At 34.8% G+C, this 20,459-nt stretch overlaps 1 protein-coding gene across 1 annotated transcript in view; it reads right to left on the bottom strand.

Annotated features, from left to right (window-relative positions):
* Nucleotides 1-59: 59 nt before the first annotated feature.
* The window catches only part of LOC132702632 (isotocin receptor-like), an 84,913-nt gene continuing 64,513 nt past the window's right edge, over nucleotides 60-20,459 (bottom strand). Inside the window, exons 6-10 of the mRNA XM_060671400.1 lie at nucleotides 17,917-18,067; nucleotides 16,081-16,265; nucleotides 15,899-15,973; nucleotides 15,039-15,178; nucleotides 60-400 (exon numbers count right to left, since the gene is read on the bottom strand). Coding sequence (XP_060527383.1) covers nucleotides 197-400; nucleotides 15,039-15,178; nucleotides 15,899-15,973; nucleotides 16,081-16,265; nucleotides 17,917-18,067 — 755 coding nt within the window. The 3' untranslated portion in view covers nucleotides 60-196. The remainder of the gene's footprint in view (nucleotides 401-15,038; nucleotides 15,179-15,898; nucleotides 15,974-16,080; nucleotides 16,266-17,916; nucleotides 18,068-20,459) is intronic.

Raw genomic sequence — 20,459 nt, forward strand, 5'->3', positions numbered from 1 at the left:
ACGGGCCATTAATTTTTTTGCGCACAGGAACGTTAAAACATTTAATTAAATGGCAGGCATACCTTTATTTACAATCATAAAATATTTACAAAAATATCGATATGAAATGCCGCAGACACAGATACAGGCATTTTCGATCATTTGTTACACTTGTACATGCAACACTGAGGAGTCTTCTGGTTAAAATTAACATTCGTTAAACCAAACTGTCCTTGATGCTACACCGGGTTACACCGTTAGCGTATACGTTCAATGTTTTCTTGAGCAACGCTTTGCTCTTGAGCGGAGTTGAGCAAGAGTTTCTCCTCAGGGTGCCGTCGCTCGAGTGGCATGGCGCAGACTCGCAAGGTTCGCTGTGGAATGATAATATCTCGTTCGCGTTGCGGATCCGATCTTTGGACTGAAAAATTGTAGGAAAATTTATAACATCGGTTAGCCCAAGTGGCACATCCGCTTTTATCATTTTTTCAAAGTTTCCATAAAGAAAAGTGCAAAGTTTGAATATTTGTAAATAGTATTATAGTAGATTGTGGAAGCTTAATTGACCAATAAGCTACTGAAATTAAAATTATCTTTATTTTAGTTGAAGCTAACTTGTTTCCATCTCACCCCATGTTCCTATCCAACTTCTTTAAATTTTTATAACCTTTCAATTCAACAGGCCAGAACCGACGGAGGTCTACGTGCGAGTAAAATAAAATATGGGCATATGGGATGTGAATATGATATAAATGTGCAGTTTTATGCTGAGTAATATGTTTGGCCTGATGTTATTGCAATGTTATTCATATTTCATAATTTATTAGAATTTAGATAGGGTATTATGTGATGTTTAAAGGTCGTATTGTAAGGAAACCTCAGGGATAAGTTATGCTTGTTATTATGTTATGGATGTTTTATGCCATCAGTAATAACAATCATTGTTTGGGGTCTGACACCATTAAAATTGAGAAGAGAATCGAGATAAGAGCCCGTAGCGCTGCGTATAGTGGACACTTAACGGCAATATAAATATTCGAGCTCCCACATTCTTTTCCAATTCAAACGAACGATCTTCTCGATTTTTCAGGCCCTTTCGCGATACCAGTCGGGGATAATAATTAATTCCGAGACACGTTCCTTTGATCTAATGTCGTTCCAGCGCAACGCAAAATGAATTCGCTGGTGTTTTCGTTGTTATTTGGCAATGGATACTCCAATTTTATTTCTTATGTATTTTAAAAAAAGCAGTGACCTAAATGTAAAATTTAAAACGGCGCTTGATCGGTAAGCTTAAAAACGCGCAATTATATATATATATATATATATATATATATATATATATATATATATATATATATATATATATATATATATATATATATATATATATATATATATATATATATATATATATATATATATATATATATATATATATATATATATATATATACAAACAAACTGTTAATTATTGGGATCACCCCAACTTCGATGGATCGCCGTAAAGGGAGCAATAAAAGATGTTGAAGCTCAAAGCAAAGTGGCAATTTATTGTAATATCTAGCTTTCGCCCATGGATACAGGCTTCATCAGGACACTAAGTCATATAGAGAACAAAAAAAAAACACTTCATCAGAGTTAACAATCTAACCAAAAAATAGTGAAAAAACTTACACAACACGCCTCTTTCAACCTCTACATATAGAGAGATGACATTGGTATATAAAATAAAGTGTTTCGCCCGTTCTAACTATCAACATAACACTCGATGGATGAAATTTATGGAAAAAATTTACAATTGTAAAAAATATTAACATCCACCACAACGTTACAAAACAATCCCACTAACATAAAACGTTAAGGTCAATAAAATATCCGGATTGATAAAATATTAAAAGATGAAAAAAAGTCCGATTTGTCAAATGACACTCCGTATTGTCGAGAAGGAAAACTAAATGTGCGGGAACTTATTAACAATTCGCAATAACCTAAAAAAGCCACAACCAAAAAACCAGTCAATGATACCAACTGTACAGCCAACCATAACATATGTAAAACACCAAACAAGGGAGGGAATTTTAAACAAGAATTCTTTCAAATATGCACCCATTGTACACTATTTATATAACTATGTTTACATTATTGAAGTTAACGTTAAGGGTAATTAGAAACAATCCTTTAGGACGGGGAGAAAGAAACAAAGAAAGGAAACTGTTTTTAAACATTAATAGCAACAAATTTAGCAACCCACTACAACCTGACCGTACCAAAAAACTCTGGTAGCTTATGCTTATGAAGTTAAAAAAAAACGGCTAACACTTCATAAAAGTGATTGTAAGTTAAAACCAAATATTACTAGTTTAAGTGCTCATGTCAATGATACCGGACATAGTGTCATGTACGATGAAGCGGTAGTATTAAAGAGTGAAAAGAACCTCTTCAAACGTAAGTTTTTAGAGATGTGTTATATTAACTGTTGTAGTAATAGCCTCAACAGAAAGAAGGATGTTGAGGGTCTTAGTAGCATCTACACCTATCTTCTTAATCAGAGTCGTACTGCGAAGCATAAGCTACCAGAGTTTTTTGACACGGTCAGGTTGTAGTGGGTTGCTAAATTTGTTGCTATTAATGTTTAAAAACAGTTTCCCTTCTTTGTTTCTTTCTCCCCGTCCTAAAAGGTTGTTTCTGATTACCCTTAACGTTAACTTCAATAATGTAAACATAGTTATATAAATAGTGTACAATGGGTGCATATTTGAAAGAATTCTTGTTTAAAATTCCCTCCCTTGTTTGGTGTTTTACATATGTTATGGTTGGCTGTACAGTTGGTATCATTGACTGGTTTTTTGGTTGTGGCTTTTTTAGGTTATTGCGAATTGTTAATAAGTTCCCGCACATTTAGTTTTCCTTCTCGACAATACGGAGTGTCATTTGTAACAAATCGGCGTTTTTTTCATCTTTTAATATTTTATCAATCCGGATATTTTATTGACCTTAACGTTTTATGTTAGTGGGATTGTTTTGTAACGTTGTGGTGGATGTTAATATTTTTTACAATTGTAAATTTTTTTCATAAATTTCATCCATCGAGTGTTATGTTGATAGTTAGAACGGGCGAAACACTTTATTTTATATACCAATGTCATCTCTCTATATGTAGAGGTTGAAAGAGGCGTGTTGTGTAAGTTTTTTCACTATTTTTTGGTTAGATTGTTAACTCTGATGAAGTGTTTTTTTTTTGTTCTCTATATGACTTAGTGTCCTGATGAAGCCTGTATCCATGGGCGAAAGCTAGATATTACAATAAATTGCCACTTTGCTTTGAGCTTCAACATCTTTTATTGCTCCCTTTACGGCGATCCATCGAAGTTGGGGTGATCCCAATAATTAACAGTTTGTTTGTATATATATATATATATATATATATATATATATATATATATATATATATATATATATATATATATATATATATATATATATATATATATATATATATATATATATATATATATATATATATATATATATATATATATATATATATATATATATATATATATATATATATATATATATATATATATATATATATATATAAATATATATGTATCTTTCTGGCACCCATTATGACACTTGTACAAATAGTGGCTATGTGGCACATATATACATATATATTTTTAGAAAAACCAGATTTATCTAGCACCCAAAAGTATTGCCATATTTCACGCCAATTTCTATATTAGCTTACAGAATTTAGCGCTGTTAAGAGGATAGCGAGGAACATAAAACTTAGTAAACGCTGCAGTCAGTTCAGTGATTATTGTTTCTAATTGTTATTTTTACTTTTACCTCACACTATGTTTTAAGAGCGGTAAGTATTAAATAGGAATGTTTTAACACGAAACCAAATAACACCTTCGAAAGAATTATGTTTTTTAATAAATATCTCTCATTCCTGCTTCCTCAGAGCTTTTTTGTTGTCAATAGCATCCCTAAAATGTATCTCCTGAAATATATTTTAAGGCTGGAATCATATGATCTAACAAATTGTTTTTGATGAACCAGAGTTCTTCTTAAACTTTGTTCGCCTAGAAATAATTCTTGCTCTAGCTACTTCCTCATCTGAGTCGATTTTTATATCCGACAGGAATGAAGAAATAATTAATTTGAGATGAACTCAAAAGTTGATAACTTCAGGGATAATTTTTTCGTGGGCAGTGTCCTTTATTATCGAGGAAAGGGACAAAATATGGCTTTAAACTTTGGGAATTCAAAATACATAGGTGAAAACCATTCATACCTTCGTCACTATAGCAACTTTGTGTGCCCTATGTTGAAGATACATTCTCTTTGTCCGCTTCTAAATTGTGGTCTGGGACATCTTTCTATCAATTTTATTCAAGTTGTAATTCTTAAACTTATCCATGTTTCCTTGCTCCACTAGTTGAAGAATTTTCGTTACTTTAGCAATTGGGTAAACGTCTTGTGGAATAACATTATTATTAAGGACCCGTGTAACAGGTGCTATTTGTTTTCTGAGTCTGGAAGACGTTAATAATGGGGCTTTTGTACCCCACTCAGTTCTGCGTACTTTCGTATAGCAGTGCACCCATCTATTTATCTTAATGAATTTGGGAATGTAACAAAATATGTATTTTCATTCAGGGGTATTTGTTTTGATCCTGTAAATAGTTTAACTCTAGTTTTGCAACTGCTTCACGATCTTTTTCCTCTACAAACTTACGCAAAATCAAAGATTAGTTCCAAAATGTAACGCCGAGGAATCAGCGCCAAACAGTTTAGTATCTGCGATATGGCTTTTACTGCTTCAACTATATCATCGGAGCTTTCTGGTTTTAATGCTGAAGGCATATCGGTATAATTACCGAGCTTTCCAGTTTCTAACAAAAATCGAGCACATTCTCGCAATTTACTACAGATGTGATACAGACGGAGCGCTGCATTTTTTTCTCCATGGCGGGCTATCAGAATGTCATTAATGGCTGTGTTGTTTTGCTAAATATTTCGTGCCGTACTAACATTTTGCTTAAATGTTCGCCATACGTTTTTTTTTTTTGGAAGCAGCCTAAGCACTTGATTCACTCAAATGTCGAATAATTTTTTTCTAAAATTTTATCAAATGAATTGATTGGTTGGATAATGTTCTCTATAATTTGTTTCAATAATTGAGAAATGAGTAAATATATAGCGAAATCCAATAATAACGATTGATGTTAGATAACGTAAAAAAAAAAACAAAAACTTATACAAACTTCATAGTTTTTCCAAAATGCAATTGCTATAGAAATATTCGAATACTGTTTTTTTAGTTGCAAGTAAATAATCAAAAAAATTATTTACTTGCCGCCAACGCTAAATTTTTCTTAGCCCTTTGACTCATTTTGACAGTTCTACCTACACACTTCATCACCTAACACACCCGCGCAAAATATCGCACAAAAATATAATGGAACATTCAAATCGGCGTTGCCAAATTTTGGGTGTCTATAATACAGATTTTATCTACTTTAGATACAAACTTTTTGCGGTGCGCCACCTAGCGTTAAAGAGGGTGAACCCCTGGCGTATAAAAGGCGATATAAGTGAGCCATATGGCTCCCAGGAAAAAATCTGTCATTTTTCGTTACAGAAGGAGGGGATACTGATTTTGAAATTTTCATGGCTAAACGTTGTGGCACCCGAAAGTGGTGCCACAACAAACGCTGCAGTCAATTTTAAACAAAGGCTGTTTCTTAGACTCCCGTCGATGGAATTCATGAAATTCCTTTTACTCTCGAGCAAATATGATAAGAAGATTGCTTTTTGGCGAAACGACGTTTCTCCTAATACGAACTATTGAAATCGGACGTTTTATTGGAAAAGGTTCCGCAGGAAGTAACTTTTTGCTGCCTTATTCGAGACCTAATGTTTCGAACGCAAAAGAGAGTGATTACAGGAAAATGTTTTATTGCAAAGTTTTATTTTCGTCGGTGATGTTCCGATCGGCGTGGTCCGTTAAAGATCAACAGTAATTTTATTATTATAATAATAAAATTAATATTATATATTATTAAAGCAAATTTCGATAAATACTAAAAATAATTTTCTGAAAATGATTTTCCCGACGTGCTTAAGTATTTCTTGAAAAATCATTAATTCATGATTATTTCAATAACATTTACAATAATCTCTTTTAGCATTTGGCCAAATAATTTTTTGTGTTGACCAATAATATCTTTTTATTAGTCCGAGGTACCTTTGCTTTATATTTAATGCATTGTGGAGAATATAGTGCAAGATGAAAACAGTTGCATATATTATATTTAATATAATATTCTGCCTACGGTTCTTTTTTGTCCGACAACCCCTCTACTATGGTGAAAAACTACCGACCATCATACAGCAGGCTTAATTTAGAAAAAAATTCTTAGTACTTCTTCTTTCGCACTAAAAACCTTATCAGCACATCAGAATATAAGTCAACGACTGAACATACAGTCGGTATGATTTGCGATGGCATAGTTATCAACCGGTTTAAGACTGGTAGCGACCATAGGCTAGTTAGAGCAAAGCTTTATATTAGATTAGAAAGGAAACGCAAAATGTAAAGATATAATCGACCCGCCATAAGCGAGCTAAGTCAGAAAGAGAATGAGTTCAACCAATGCATAAACGCGAAACTACCAACAGAAGAGTTAAGACAACTGGAATTAAACGAACTCTCGACAAAAATTACCAGCAGTATTCGAACAGCAGTAAAGAAAGTTATTGGACTAAAAAAACACAAAAATTCGAAATTCAGCCTAGAAACAGAACAACCAACAGAGGCTCACAGAACTACAAAGAACTCAACAAAAGAGTTAAGAAGGCAATCAGAAGAGATCAAAGGATGCAGAATACAAAACTGATCGAAGAGACTATCAGAAACAACGGGAACATGAGAGTTCTTCGTTCTAGACAATCGAAAGGCAAACTAACCATCCAGAAAATGAGAAATAGCCGAGGAGAAGTTGTTACTGAAATGGATGCAATTATCAGAACAGTCGAGGACTTCTATCGGAACCTATACAGCCAATCAATAGCAAACCCAAACCAAGATCGATATGACAAGACAAACTCTATTATGAACGTAGGATCAGAAGAACAGGAACCTGTCGATAATGGCGAAATGGAAGCAGCTCTGAAAAAACTCAAAAACTGTAACATATCTTTAATAGACTACCAGAAGGCGTTTGATTCAATCAAAATCTGGGCAGTGATGAATGCAATGAACAATGCCCGCGTAGACTTTAGATATACTCGCTTACTTCAATACATCTACGAGACTGCCACCCTACATGTAAAAATCAATAAAGACTGGATCACCGGAAAGATTCCAGTGAGAAGAGGCGTTAGGCAAGGTGACACAATCTCACCTAAGTTATTTACCCTCATCGTTCTCTTCAACAGCAACACAAATGAGTTGACAACAATGATTCAAGAACTGAAAGATGCTTCCCAAGCTGTAGGCCTCGAAATTAACCTCCAAAAAACTAAGCTTCTGAGCCCGGACAATATAAAGGTCTCCATTGAAAATCACGGGCTAGAAAATGTCAAGGGATATATATATATATATATATATATATATATATATATATATATATATATATATATATATATATATATATATATGATGACACTATATTCCGGGATATCATCCGTTCGCTCGTTGAACTCCGACTGGAATCCTGCATCCGACTGGAATCCTGCAAATCTTGCGTCCGACTGGAATCCTGCAGACGTTTCGCCAAAATCTCACTTGGCATCTTCAATGCTCGCGCTCCGAAAACACTTCGAACACTCGGAGCGCGAGCATTGAAGATGCCAAGTGAGATTTTGGCGAAACGTCTGCAGGATTCCAGTCGGATGCAAGATTTGCAGGATTCCAGTCGGATGCAGGATTCCAGTCGGAGTTCAACGAGCGAACGGATGATATCCCGGAATATAGTGTCATCACATTTTTCCATCCGTGAATCAATACGTGAGAATATATATATATATATATATATATATATATATATATATATATATATATATATATATATATATATATATATATATATATATATATATATATATATATATATATATATATATATATATATATATATATATATATATATATATATATATATATATATATATATATATATATATATATATATATATATATATATATATATATATATATATATATATATATATATATATATATATATATATATCTAGGACACAACATCCAGCTTGGGAAAATCAGACAGCAGAGATCACCCGAAGAATCAATCTCACCTGGATAGCATTCGGGAAACTTAGCTATATCTTCCGCAACCCGACTATACCAATGAATTTGAAAAAGAAGGTCTACAATATGTGTATCCTCCCAGTAACAACATACGGACTCGAGACTGTGACACTTACAGTGGGCAGGGCAAATCGACTCCGAGTCTGTCAAAGAGCAATAGAGAGAGCAATGCTGGGTGTAAGCCTAAGAGAGAGGATCAGAAACAAAGAGATAAGGAGAAGAACAGGGGTCTGTGACGTTGTGGTGCGGATAGTGAGTCTCAGGTGGCGTTGGGCAGGACTTGTTGCTAGAAACAATCTGAAATGGACCAAAACACTAATGCAGTGGCGTTCAAGGAGAACGAAAAGAAGTGTGGGGCGTCCTCAAGCGAGATGGATCGATGACATTCAACGACATGCTGGGAAAAACTGGATGTAAACCGCACAGCAAAGGTTGGCAATCACTGGAAGAGGCCTATGTCCAGCAGTGGATCTCTAGAGACTGAAGAAGAAAAAGTTATTATAAGAGATACTTTGCTCTTTGTAAAACGGTGTTGTTTTTGAAATGCAAAGAGAAGCAGAAAATTTGGGCACTACAGTTAAAGTGATATAACAATAATGATATGGTTTTTAAATCACGAGTCAGAGTCATATTTTTTTAAATACAAGAACCTTACAGTGAAACACTTATTTTGTTAGTTTAAAAAATTATGCTTCTATTCTATCCCAAATTTGTAAAATGTAAACCACAGAAAAAATAATAATATTTAAAAAAAATTAATTTGGTTTAGGTTAAAAAATCCCACACCAACTATATTATATTATATCATATTTTGTATAAAGAACTCTAAAGTCGTCTTTACTTCTTGTATTCACTGAGTGAAAATTTCACAGATACAGACTAAATATTATTAAAATATTCTATATACTTTATGAACCAAGAAGATATTTGTCCAGTCAGCCCACCATCTCCACTAAGTTGTAACACATCTAATTCTACTCTCAACCCGATGCCAGAGACGAGCAATGAGTATTAAAATTTTTGTTTTTATCTAGAAATATTCCAAGAAACTTTCAATCATAAACTGATCGTAAATCTTCACTATTTATGTGAAGCTTAAAGATATTTTTAGAGGATTAAGATTATGATTAAACCAAGAGTTCAAAACCAGTTGGCGTTTATCCTCTATAGATATGAATCACACTTGTCCGTCATAGATACAAGAGGAAAGGTGCTGAGCCTAACGCAGACCCTTGCGGGACGCCGATTGTTACCATGACGACGTTACTTCACTGCATTCACTATCTATTTTATACATTAAGCTAAATGACGATCGGTCAATTCTTTCAAAACCCTTTTGGTGTTTTTTTATAACCATCTCCCAAAGCACAAAAACGCCCTTGTTTAGTCATTATGTTATTATTTTACCCTGGTACAATGAAAATTCCGCAAAATTTTCCTCTACTGAAAAATATGTCGGAAATCTCTCGAGAGGGCTAAAGCCGTTATGAAATTTCTACTTTGACTCTCGACATCTTTGAGCGCTTTTATGAATTAATTTAACCGATTCTGCGAATATAAGAATAATTTAAAATTTTATAAGCTTGTGCGCAAGCAGTTCGTTTGCCTTGCTGCCGACGTTAGACGCCATGTTCCTGTCATAGAAACCAAGTGGGGAAATCTCAAATAAACAGAGAGGTCCAACTTCAAAACGTGATTAAATATGCCCCCTCACCCCAATTTTTTTTCTTAAACTACGCTTACAAAGAATTGCACGGGAAAAATATGAATATTAACCTAATATTTTAAAGAGTCGGCGCTTTTTTGCTATGTAAATCTAAATTAAGGTAAGATTGAACGAACGCGTGGGGCTTAAGGCTATATCGAATAAAAAAAAGGGAACAATGAACTTTTTTAAATTGATTTTTTAAGAGCAAACGACCCTAACCCTCTTATTGTGGTTAAAAAATGTTTTATTTTATTTTTCTGACGTTCTTAAAGCTAATTCACATATAATAATAATAATAATAACAATATAATAATTATAACTATATTATATTATATTGTTCTGTAGACAACGAACAATTTGAACTAAAAATAAATTTTGTATACCCACAAAATAAACAAATAAAAATTCTCCATTAAGCCGTTAAGTTGTGCGAGATCCCATGTCAGAAATTTACCCTGAAGTGATGCTAATAAACGTTTAAGGAAATTGCAATATAATTCATGTAAAGTGCAAAGTCTAACCTACATAATATAAAAATTTCAAACACAAACATTATTTTAAATTTGGTATTGAAAACAAGCAAATTTTACATGTCTTTTATTTTGGACATTCTCTCCTTGTTTTGTCATTTTTTTGAGGAGTTTTTTGAAAATACTTAATGATGAATTATGAATCTCTGCCTTAAATCATCATCTAGGAAATAATAAAAATGGGCCTGCAAAAATGTGAGATCTTTGACGCATTTTCCTTTTCTCTATTTCTCGTATTGTAAGAATATTTTGTAGTTTGGTGATGTTATAAATATTTAAAACCTTTGTTTCAATAATAATTGCACTACCGTAAAACATTTCCACCCCCTGAACTGTGGTACCCTAAGAGTAATTTCTAGTTTTTTGGAAAACTATTTTTAGGTTTTTTTTTCATAATTTCCAATTTTTAAAGATGCATAACAAAGTGTAAACATACGGTGTTTATCGGAAAAGAGGAGTTCGAAATTCAAATTAACAACCATTTTCAAAAAAGGGGGTGATTGAGCGAGCGTACGTATCGCATAGCATTCAAAAAGTAAGACGAATCTTATAATTGGGTCGATCTTCAATATTTTTTTGTTATGTTGGTAGAAAAGTGTAGCATCAAAATTGGTTCCGAAACTGCTTAATTTTGAACAAAAGGACCGTCTAAGGAGAATCGCTCAAGAGCTGTCAAACGAGGTCAATGATGGTCCTGATATGCTCAAAAAGGTCATTACTGGGGACAAGTCATGGGTATATGGTTATGACGTCGAAACCAAAGCCCAATCGTCCCAATGGAAGAACCCAGAATCACCAAGACCGAAAAAAGTTCGATCAACTGTCAAGGTTTTGCTTACTGTCTTCTTTGATTATCGTGGCATAGTATATCAAGCAGTACGAAGAAAACTTCCGGAACATGGGAAGACAATTCGTTGATTTTGCATCACGATAATGCATCTGCTCACTCATCGTCGCTCCTGTTTAACTTTTTGCGACTTTTTCCTGTTCCCAAAACTCAAGAAACCCATGAAAGGAAGGGGGTTTGGGGCAATTGAGAAGATAAAGAAAACATCGCTGGAAGAACTCAAGGCTATACTAGAAAATGCTTACCAGAAGTGCTTCAAGGATTAGCAAAAACGTTGGCACAAGTTTATTATATCTAGGAGGGAATGCTTTGAAGGGGACAACATTAATTTTGATAAATAAATAAACACTTTTTGATAAGCTTAAAAGTCACCTAACTTTGCGAACACACCTCGTAGTTCAGTCAAGCAAGGGCAAAAACTTCCTTAAAGATTTCCAATAACGAAGGTCTAAGATAAAAACTACAACAAGAATATAAAAACTGTAGGCTTACAATAAACATCGAAGAATTAGTCCGCAGCTTAATTCTCTGAGAAAAGAAAAGCATAAAGTATTGGCGGCAGAGATGGACTACTGGATAAGAAGCAAGAGAACATCCAGACTGCACTATGTTGGAAATGGAGCAGTAACAAGGTCTACACCAAAGTAATGTGACAGCGGCGTTACTACAGTCAGTTTATTAGAATAATAAATATAATAATAATTATTCATGACTATTATTATAGACAGGTAGTTGAACTGAGGTGGCTTTTACTCGATGAAAATCCATTTATCAAAATAAATAAGAACTAAAAGTTCAGATTTTCACGAAATTTTAGTTCCTATTTATTTTGATAGACAGGTAGCTTATAAGAACAATAAAAACAATTCGTCGCTGTAGTCCAGCGAAACAAACATTGTCTTCATCTCCATGAAAGTTTTAAGCAATTTATTCTTACCCATGAGTGGAATGAAATCCTCGTCTTTCATTTTAGATATTATTTTGTGCAAGGTACTAAATTTAAACACCAATGCCCAGGTAAGTCAACTACCTGTCCGTTTACCTACCACTCTCAGGGCTATTGGCACTCATGATAAGTTGAAAACTACGCCCGTCGAAAAATTTTAATTGCAGAAATACCGTTCTTGTTTGGTATAATGCTCGGCAGCCAAGGATTCGTATGTGCATTTAAATATTGATGAGCTTGCAATTTTCATTTACGCGTCGGTTGCGCGTCAACAAGCCCAAGAGGATACGCTAAAACCCAATATATGGCGACCGTGTAATTCGAACGAAACAGACATCCACTCGGTCTCGTTAACTAGAAAGAAAATGCAATTTTTTTCGTCTCAACCAATGGAATCGCAATTCTGAAGCGACATTTTCACTTGGCAGGAAATCTGGTTTCTAGTTCGCAGGAAGGAAAGGTTCGGGTTTCCGATTTCTAAAATAATTTGTTTCTATATCAAAATTTTCATTAACAGCCACATAAGTTAGGCCAACCCTAGAATTGAACGAATAAAGCGCGATGGTGGCGACATCTTTGAAAAAGCTTTAGGTGATTGAAGTATTCAGCAAAAAATGTCAAGAAAACTGCTACAAATTCCTAATATTTGGCGCATAAATTTAAACTTTTCCTTCATCCGACAACCCCTGAAATATGGAGAGATCGATTAATTTGTTTTTATATTTTTTTATTTGTTAAAGTATAAATACACTATGTTCTGTCGGTTGTCTATATTATTTAAAATGTCCCCACCACACCATCCAGCTTTCAATTCGTTGATATATTAAAAGCCGGACCTCTGTGCGATCCGTTATGAAATCTATTTTGAGATAACAAATTCAACAAATATATGGCCTTTAATTTTCAACTCCTTGACTGCACGAACCATTCGTTTAGCATTGTAAACATTGCGGTCTTCCATTACAATGTAAACCCATCGGTTAAGGGCCGAAATTCTCAGCATCGATCTTTCAAAATGAGGGGACGATAAGATTGCGTCTGACCCTTTTCAACATTTTGACCCCGAATTGAAACCGAAATCCCCCCCGAATTTAGATACCAGCCCTTAAATGATCCTTTATTTAAAATAAATCTTTAATATACATATCAACTACTCAATGGCAATTGCAATATGCAATATGCAACAATGGAAAACCTTTATTTATATATCTATAAACAATACGAAATAAAACAGTATAAGATAGGAGGGCGGCGAGGTCTAGCAAAGCTACTCACCTACCCACCCTAAATGAAGATATTTTATGAATTAATTTACAACGTTAACCTGATTGTATCACTGTGAAAGAGAGGTTATAAAAATACACATTTTAACAAAAAAAAAAACGCAAATTAATTTTTATAGTTTATCACTTCAGTCGAACCGAGGTGCTGTAAGGAACTGCAGAAAAAGCAAAATAAAAGGGATAAAATTAGTATTAATTGGAGAGTGAACTAGTCGGAAGCTGTCTAACAGCATTTAATATCATCCAGAATGGAGTTGAAATATTTAGTAAGAATCTTTGGTCTAATTTAAACCATGCGGATCAAGTTTTCTGATATTCTTGCAAGAATCGATCATTTTAATCTTCTCATTATTTACGACAACCTTAAAACCGATATTCTTGAACGAGCTAGCGTTATTTTCCAAAAAATAATGCCTTAGTTTTCGTTTCATTAAATGAATGGGCACAAGAAATTTTTGAGATAATTCGCAAATCATTTTGGCTGTCGGCCAGTAGTGAGTTTTCAAACTTAAACGATAAATATAATTAGGGCTCGAAGAGCTCAATATACTTCCCTACCGAACACACGGTGTAATGTAAGAAAATGGTGAAATGGATCGCATAAGGATATTCTATGAGTAGCGTAGTAGTGAGTAGAGTAGTGTAGTAGAGTAGTAGAGTAGTAGTACTATGCATTGCACGAAATCCACACTGTATTGAAAGGATAACTTGGAATTTCAAGGAATATTCATTAAGCTGTTCATATATTATCTTTTCACTAATTTTTGAAAAACGGACGAAAACTTGACAGTTCGCTTGGATTATTATGTTTTGGAATGGGACTCACATTGGCCCCGCTTCCAAAGGTGGGGAAACTTATTGAAAGTTATTCAGCTATTGACCAAAAAAGTTATGCGCCTTAACAACCATTCACATAAAGTAATTTTAAAGTGGGTCAAAATCCACCTGGACCGATTTTAAGCGCTCCCTTTTCGTTTCTCATGGCCACGGTTACTAAATTGCTAAGTTGCTAACTTTTTCATTAATCGAATCGACCATTCCATCAATGCCATCTGATGTTTAAATTTCACCAAAACCGTAATTAAATAGATCATTTAAAAATAAATCATAACTGAAACGTTTAGAATCGCGAAAAGTTTTGTTTTTAATTAATTTATATTCACTGCAGTTATAATGCGACCAAAAATATAGTGCACTTATTACTTTGACGTTGTAAGTATTTTAAAATACCTTTTACGTAGACCTTCGCAGGACGGTGCTAAAACATATTCCGACGGGTGTTTACTCTGCGTTAGGTATGCGATATCAAGAGAAGACGTCACAAGAAAGTCAAGAAGAGTGCTAGCGTTTTCAGAAAAAATGACGTAACTTGGAAAATTCTCCAAGAACAAAGTCTACCTTAAACGGAAAAGTCTGCAGCTGGTTCATTGATCCGGTTTCCGACGAACCGATCTCAGCGCTGACTGCCGGATTATTGGCACCGATACGCCGAATATTCTGGCCCTGTTGCGTTCCAGTGCTCTTTGTCGTCGAGTTTACTAAAACAAATATAAAGTTGCGAGTAAAGCTCTTGACATGCCTTTCGATTGTCTTATTTTAGTTTAGTCGGTCTGTTTGATGAAAGAGAATCGCAACCAAACGATAACCTCTGATATTTCGAATTCGGCATTATTAAAGTATTTTTTTTATCTTCCGATAGCTTTCACTGAATGGGACGTTCGATATTTGAGAGGTTCTCACCCTTACAGGGTCGATTTGATATTTTAACGTCGATATTCAAGTGCACCCCGCACATCAAAACAAAAAAACGGTTTTAACCTGACTCGTTGTGATATTTCCCAAGTAAAGGAAATATATAAGAAAACAAAAATCTCTCGCAATTCTTTAACGACCCGCTAAAGCAGCTGAAATGGACATTTACTTCCGGATACCAGAAAATAATAGAAATTCCTATTTCTGTGCGACGACAATGCACTTGCTAGTTCGTGACCATGAAATATGCAACAGAAGCTTAGAAATTCCGCATCCGAATGAATATTTAGATGCTAATTTAAATTCTTGGTGCACTTAATTTTAAGGATGACAGATCTCTTTGCAATATGTTGTTCTGTCCGGTTCTGATCGTTTTATTTGAAAAATTTACATCTTGCCTTCTTCACGTTGTCGTGTGCGGGCAGTTTCAAGCTGTGAAAAGTATATTCCAGGAAATTTTTACAGAAATTCGATAAAAAACAAGAGGGACTCTTCTACGGGTTTACCTTTTCGTCCAAAGAAGGCTTTAATAACCGTTCTAGCGAAATGACGGTGCTCTTTTCTATGTCCAGGTTCTGCATCTGAAACGTTAAATTATTTCTGTAAAAATTTGGGGGAATATCTTGGACAACGGCAAGCGAGGAGCTCGACTATTGACGTTTTGCCTCGACTTCAATGAAAATCTTACCGTGTATAGCGGTCTGTTCCAGTTTCCTGGACCGACAGCAGTTGCAATCGCTGAGGCGCTTAAAGTCGATGACGTAGCTGCCGTAAACCATCGGGTTCATGCAGCTGTTGGACACCACCATCATAAAGAAAAAGTCCTGCAACCAGTCCGGCAGGTTTTGTGCCGTTTTCCTGTCGAACATGTACCTGAAATTGGGTCATTTCGTTTTTTTCCCAGCAAGTCAACATTTCCCGATACAGATACCTCGTTATGACAAATAAAGCGGGCGAAAATATAAAAGGTATGCCAAAATTACGAAGGCAAATGTTTGTTTAACTTTTGTTAATTTACACGCGTATACGAAACGTATTTAATAAAATTTCATTCTGCTATCGAATCGAAAATTGGGCGAAAAAAAATGTGTTTAACGTCAACCCCCGAGGGAACAACGTCGCTTTCGAAAAATCGTCACTAGGCGGGGCAAGTTTTTTTTTATTTCCAAAATAAGTCGCATCGCCGTTTCTTGTCTTTCTTGTAATTTTATTTATATATGTATGAAGTGTTTTTCATGTCCCGTCGAACTTCAAACTTACGGCAAATTTTGGTAAATTTTACTTTTCAAATACCTGGCTCACCCTGTATGGTAGACGAAACTTGAAACTCTCTCCCGGCACTGTCTAAACCAAATTATCCCATGTTTTATACTTTGTCATTTGCGGCTAATAATTTACCCATGAAAACGGCAATTTTCTGGATCTTTTTTTTTTTTTGATAAATAATCGACACATTTCGTTCATAATCCAAAAAAAAAATCCAAGTAAAAGTTTCGAACGGTTCCCGGTATATAAATTATTTCAAGAGGATAAATGGTTTTCGAGTAAATACCTCTTTTCCGAAAGCATACAGTACACGGTTATTTATTATTATTATTTAATTTCGCTCATAACTAAAACACCTTGTATATAATCGAAAAAACCGAAAATTATGGTTGTAAAATTTTTCCGATAGGTTGAATGGTTTTGGAGGAACAGATGTTTTTCTGGATGCCAAAATAACCGCAAAAAAAATCAAATATTTTCAAAAAGTACTTCGCGTTATTTCATTACCCCCAATTTAAAGAGTATAAATGTGGATCAGGCTTCTTTTTCCCTGCCAAGTCTGAAGTCGGTCGCCGCAAATTTGGGATACTTATTACGATTTTGAATATTTCACGGAATGTCGCGAACACCCTGTACAATAGTTAAAAACGTTAAATAAAAAAGTTTTAGCTGTCTATACGAGCCATATTTTCACGTTAGAGAAACTGACATCTAAAACACAGATTGTAAATTATTGCCAATTTTGAATAATAGGAGAACCTATTTGTAAGTTATTTTTAATTTTCGCACCCTGTATATTTTTGAAAAATTATCAATAATAAATGTGTATGGAGCCGTACCTTCTGCGTTTTCTGGTTCAAAAGTTTTCCCGGTCTTGCAAACGGTTTTTGAAAAATGGTGTTTTTTGCAGACCTTTGGAAACACGATATTTAATTTTTTTTAATACTTCCCGACCTGACCCCTTCCTGGCCCCAATAGGCTCCGTCACGGGCCAAAGCTGCATATATGCATCGAATATGAAGTCGATTGCTGCAAATTTCGGACACCTATCTTGTTTCATAGCAATGTCCCAAAAACGGTCGAAAATCGCGAAAAAAAGGAGGCAAATTTCAACAAACAGACAAAAAAACATTTTTTTTTCGACGCTGATCGTTTCTGTACCACGGTCCCCTAGGACCATCACCGAGATACAAAATTCGATTTCATCGATTTTCTAAGATAACGAGGGGATCATGTCGGAAAGCAGTTGCGTACGTACCACAGGGTCATAATCACGTATGGCGTGCAGCAGAAGATGTAAATGGCGACGATGGTTATGGTCATCCTGAGGGTGCGGATCCTTGCCCTTTGGATGTTGCTCGTGTCGGACCTCCGCAGGCGGAGACGACCGTTCGGTGCTTTTTTCGATTCTGCGGATAACAAAATAACGTCAGAATGACTCGGCTATAATCGGAACAAAATATTTCGAATGATATAAATTCGAATCGCGTTTAAACAGATTCGGAAAATCAATTTTCAATTAAATTTTCAATGGGCGAGTGTCATCGCTCTGTTCCGATAACGTTTTACCTAATTGGTGTGGAAAAATCGCAAAGGACTTCGCTCCAGTTTTTGCCGCATACGATTTCACCGTATCATCCTCTAAAAGGAAAATGGATGCCTCAAAGAATAGGTGTATGTACACATTATCTGGGAATCTAGCAGAGATAGGAAATAATACAATGGTTTTATTATTTTATATTTAGGGTGTTCCGAATTCACTTTGTAGGTGAGACAACCTATATTTTTGTTTTTAGATCTATTAGAGCTTCAGAGAGATCTCGACAGATTTGCTGATTATTTGGTATGGTATCTTGTTTAACATTACTTTAATAAGACTGCCTAGAAACCAAAGAGAATTTTTATTTTCTAATTCTTCTTCACCTTCGTAAGTCAGATCCGTCAAAGGTGTTTTTCTATTTCCGGATGGATTGAAGAGCCATGTGGCCGTAAGCAAAACAGAGGCAGCAGTGATCCATTATCAATTATCTTGTTTACACGAAACTTTTTTCTTGATCTTTACTCGATTTCGAGACGCCTAAAAGGCTACTTTAAAAAAAAAACTATCGCATCCTGGTTACTGCTCTTTTGCTGCCGACGGCTGCCCGCTTCAATTTCTTAAATCAATAGAAGCCGAAGCGACTGAACGGCTGATTAAAAGCAACACGGTCGGGAGGGTGCAATTCGATTAATTAAAACCCCGACGGTACTAGAAAGTCATTGTTTCCCTTGTTAAGTCGACTATCAATTGTAATGTCTCGCTTCGCAATTAAAGTGCAGTCCGCCACAAGGGCTAAATCCGAGTACAGATTGTCTCTAGGCGGTTTGTGGTATTTAGCGTCCACTACAATTAATAACGTCTACTGTTTCCGTGAAATATGGAGTCGCCAAATGCTGTAGATGGATAGATATAATAACAAGCTTATATCGGTAAGCTCAGAAATATAACACCCTTAATATTATCTTGACTTTTTGGCTCGATGGTGGATGCGGAGTCATTTGGCGGTTTTAATTAGTAAGTCGTAAGTGATTTGAGAAGGTAATAAGTGGTTAGACATATCTTAGTTGCGGTGTACCGCAACTAACATATTTAAATCATCTGTTTTGCTCTTTGGAAAGAGTAGGGATCGTTTGGTGTCTGAACTTAACATAAAAATGAGTGGCAGAGTTTTGCAGTTTACAAATTGTGCAAAAAATCTTGGCCTAAGAATTGTTGGTTAATATTTACAAAAGGGATAACACATATAGAATTGAGAGAGTACAAAAAAACTGTTTGCGTTTAATTTATGGTATAAGAAAATATGATCCAGTCTCACACAAATGCTGGATGCTGAGTGGTTGAACGTGCAGAACAGGCGTAGACTACACTCCTTGGTATTTTTTCACAACATTATTTTTAATAACGGTCCTCCTTACTTGACAAATAAAATAACATATCGGACAGATGTTCACAGGTTGAACCTTTGGTTTAGGGGTCTTATCTCTCCACACAGGACGTCTCTTTTTTAAAGAAGCTTCTCCTATTACGTTTACAAACTTTACAATACTTTACTTAAAAGCCTTATCACCATTAAACTTGTAAATGTTCAGCCAACAAGCAAATTGCAAGTGATTTTCGGGTAAGTTCAGTCCTAAAATTTTACAATGTTTAATTTTTATTATTTTTCTTTTTTTATTTTGCTATAGTTATCTCATGAGGCTCACTCCAAATCATTGGCATTGAAAACGGCATGGATTTGTGACTTTCTTCAAGCCAACCTCTCGACGTTCTTCAGCAGCTATTGCAGCATACTTTTGGCAACCAACTTTTATCTCGCTCATCGATAGAAAATCCAAAGTATAGCTTATAAGCTGTTATAGTATGTATTCCCCACAAATGTAGCAAAAACAATCTGAGGAATTTTTACAAGTCCGTGGCATTTTGTAACCTAAAATCACATAAAATTAATTTTAAAACAACTTTCAAACTTCTATTTTATATTTATTGATTCTACTTTTAAAAAAATACTCAAACTACACAACATGAACTTTATGCAAAACTTACTAAAATATTTGATTAAAAAGGTAAACAATTAAACGACAAGTTTTCACTGAACTGTTGCAGTGTCACAATGAATACTGCGCATGTGCGTATTTACTACCATAAAAATCACCTCCGGTACTTCCCTCCTTTCTCTTACAACTCTCTGAAACTCATTTTGAATGTATATTTACTTTTTGTAACGTTGACGAATGCCGACTCTATGTAGAGTGTTTCATTAA

The sequence above is a fragment of the Cylas formicarius genome, unplaced genomic scaffold (genome assembly GCF_029955315.1).
Source record: "Cylas formicarius isolate icCylForm1 unplaced genomic scaffold, icCylForm1.1 PGA_scaffold_5__7_contigs__length_24384050, whole genome shotgun sequence".
Classification (NCBI taxonomy): domain Eukaryota; kingdom Metazoa; phylum Arthropoda; class Insecta; order Coleoptera; family Brentidae; genus Cylas; species Cylas formicarius.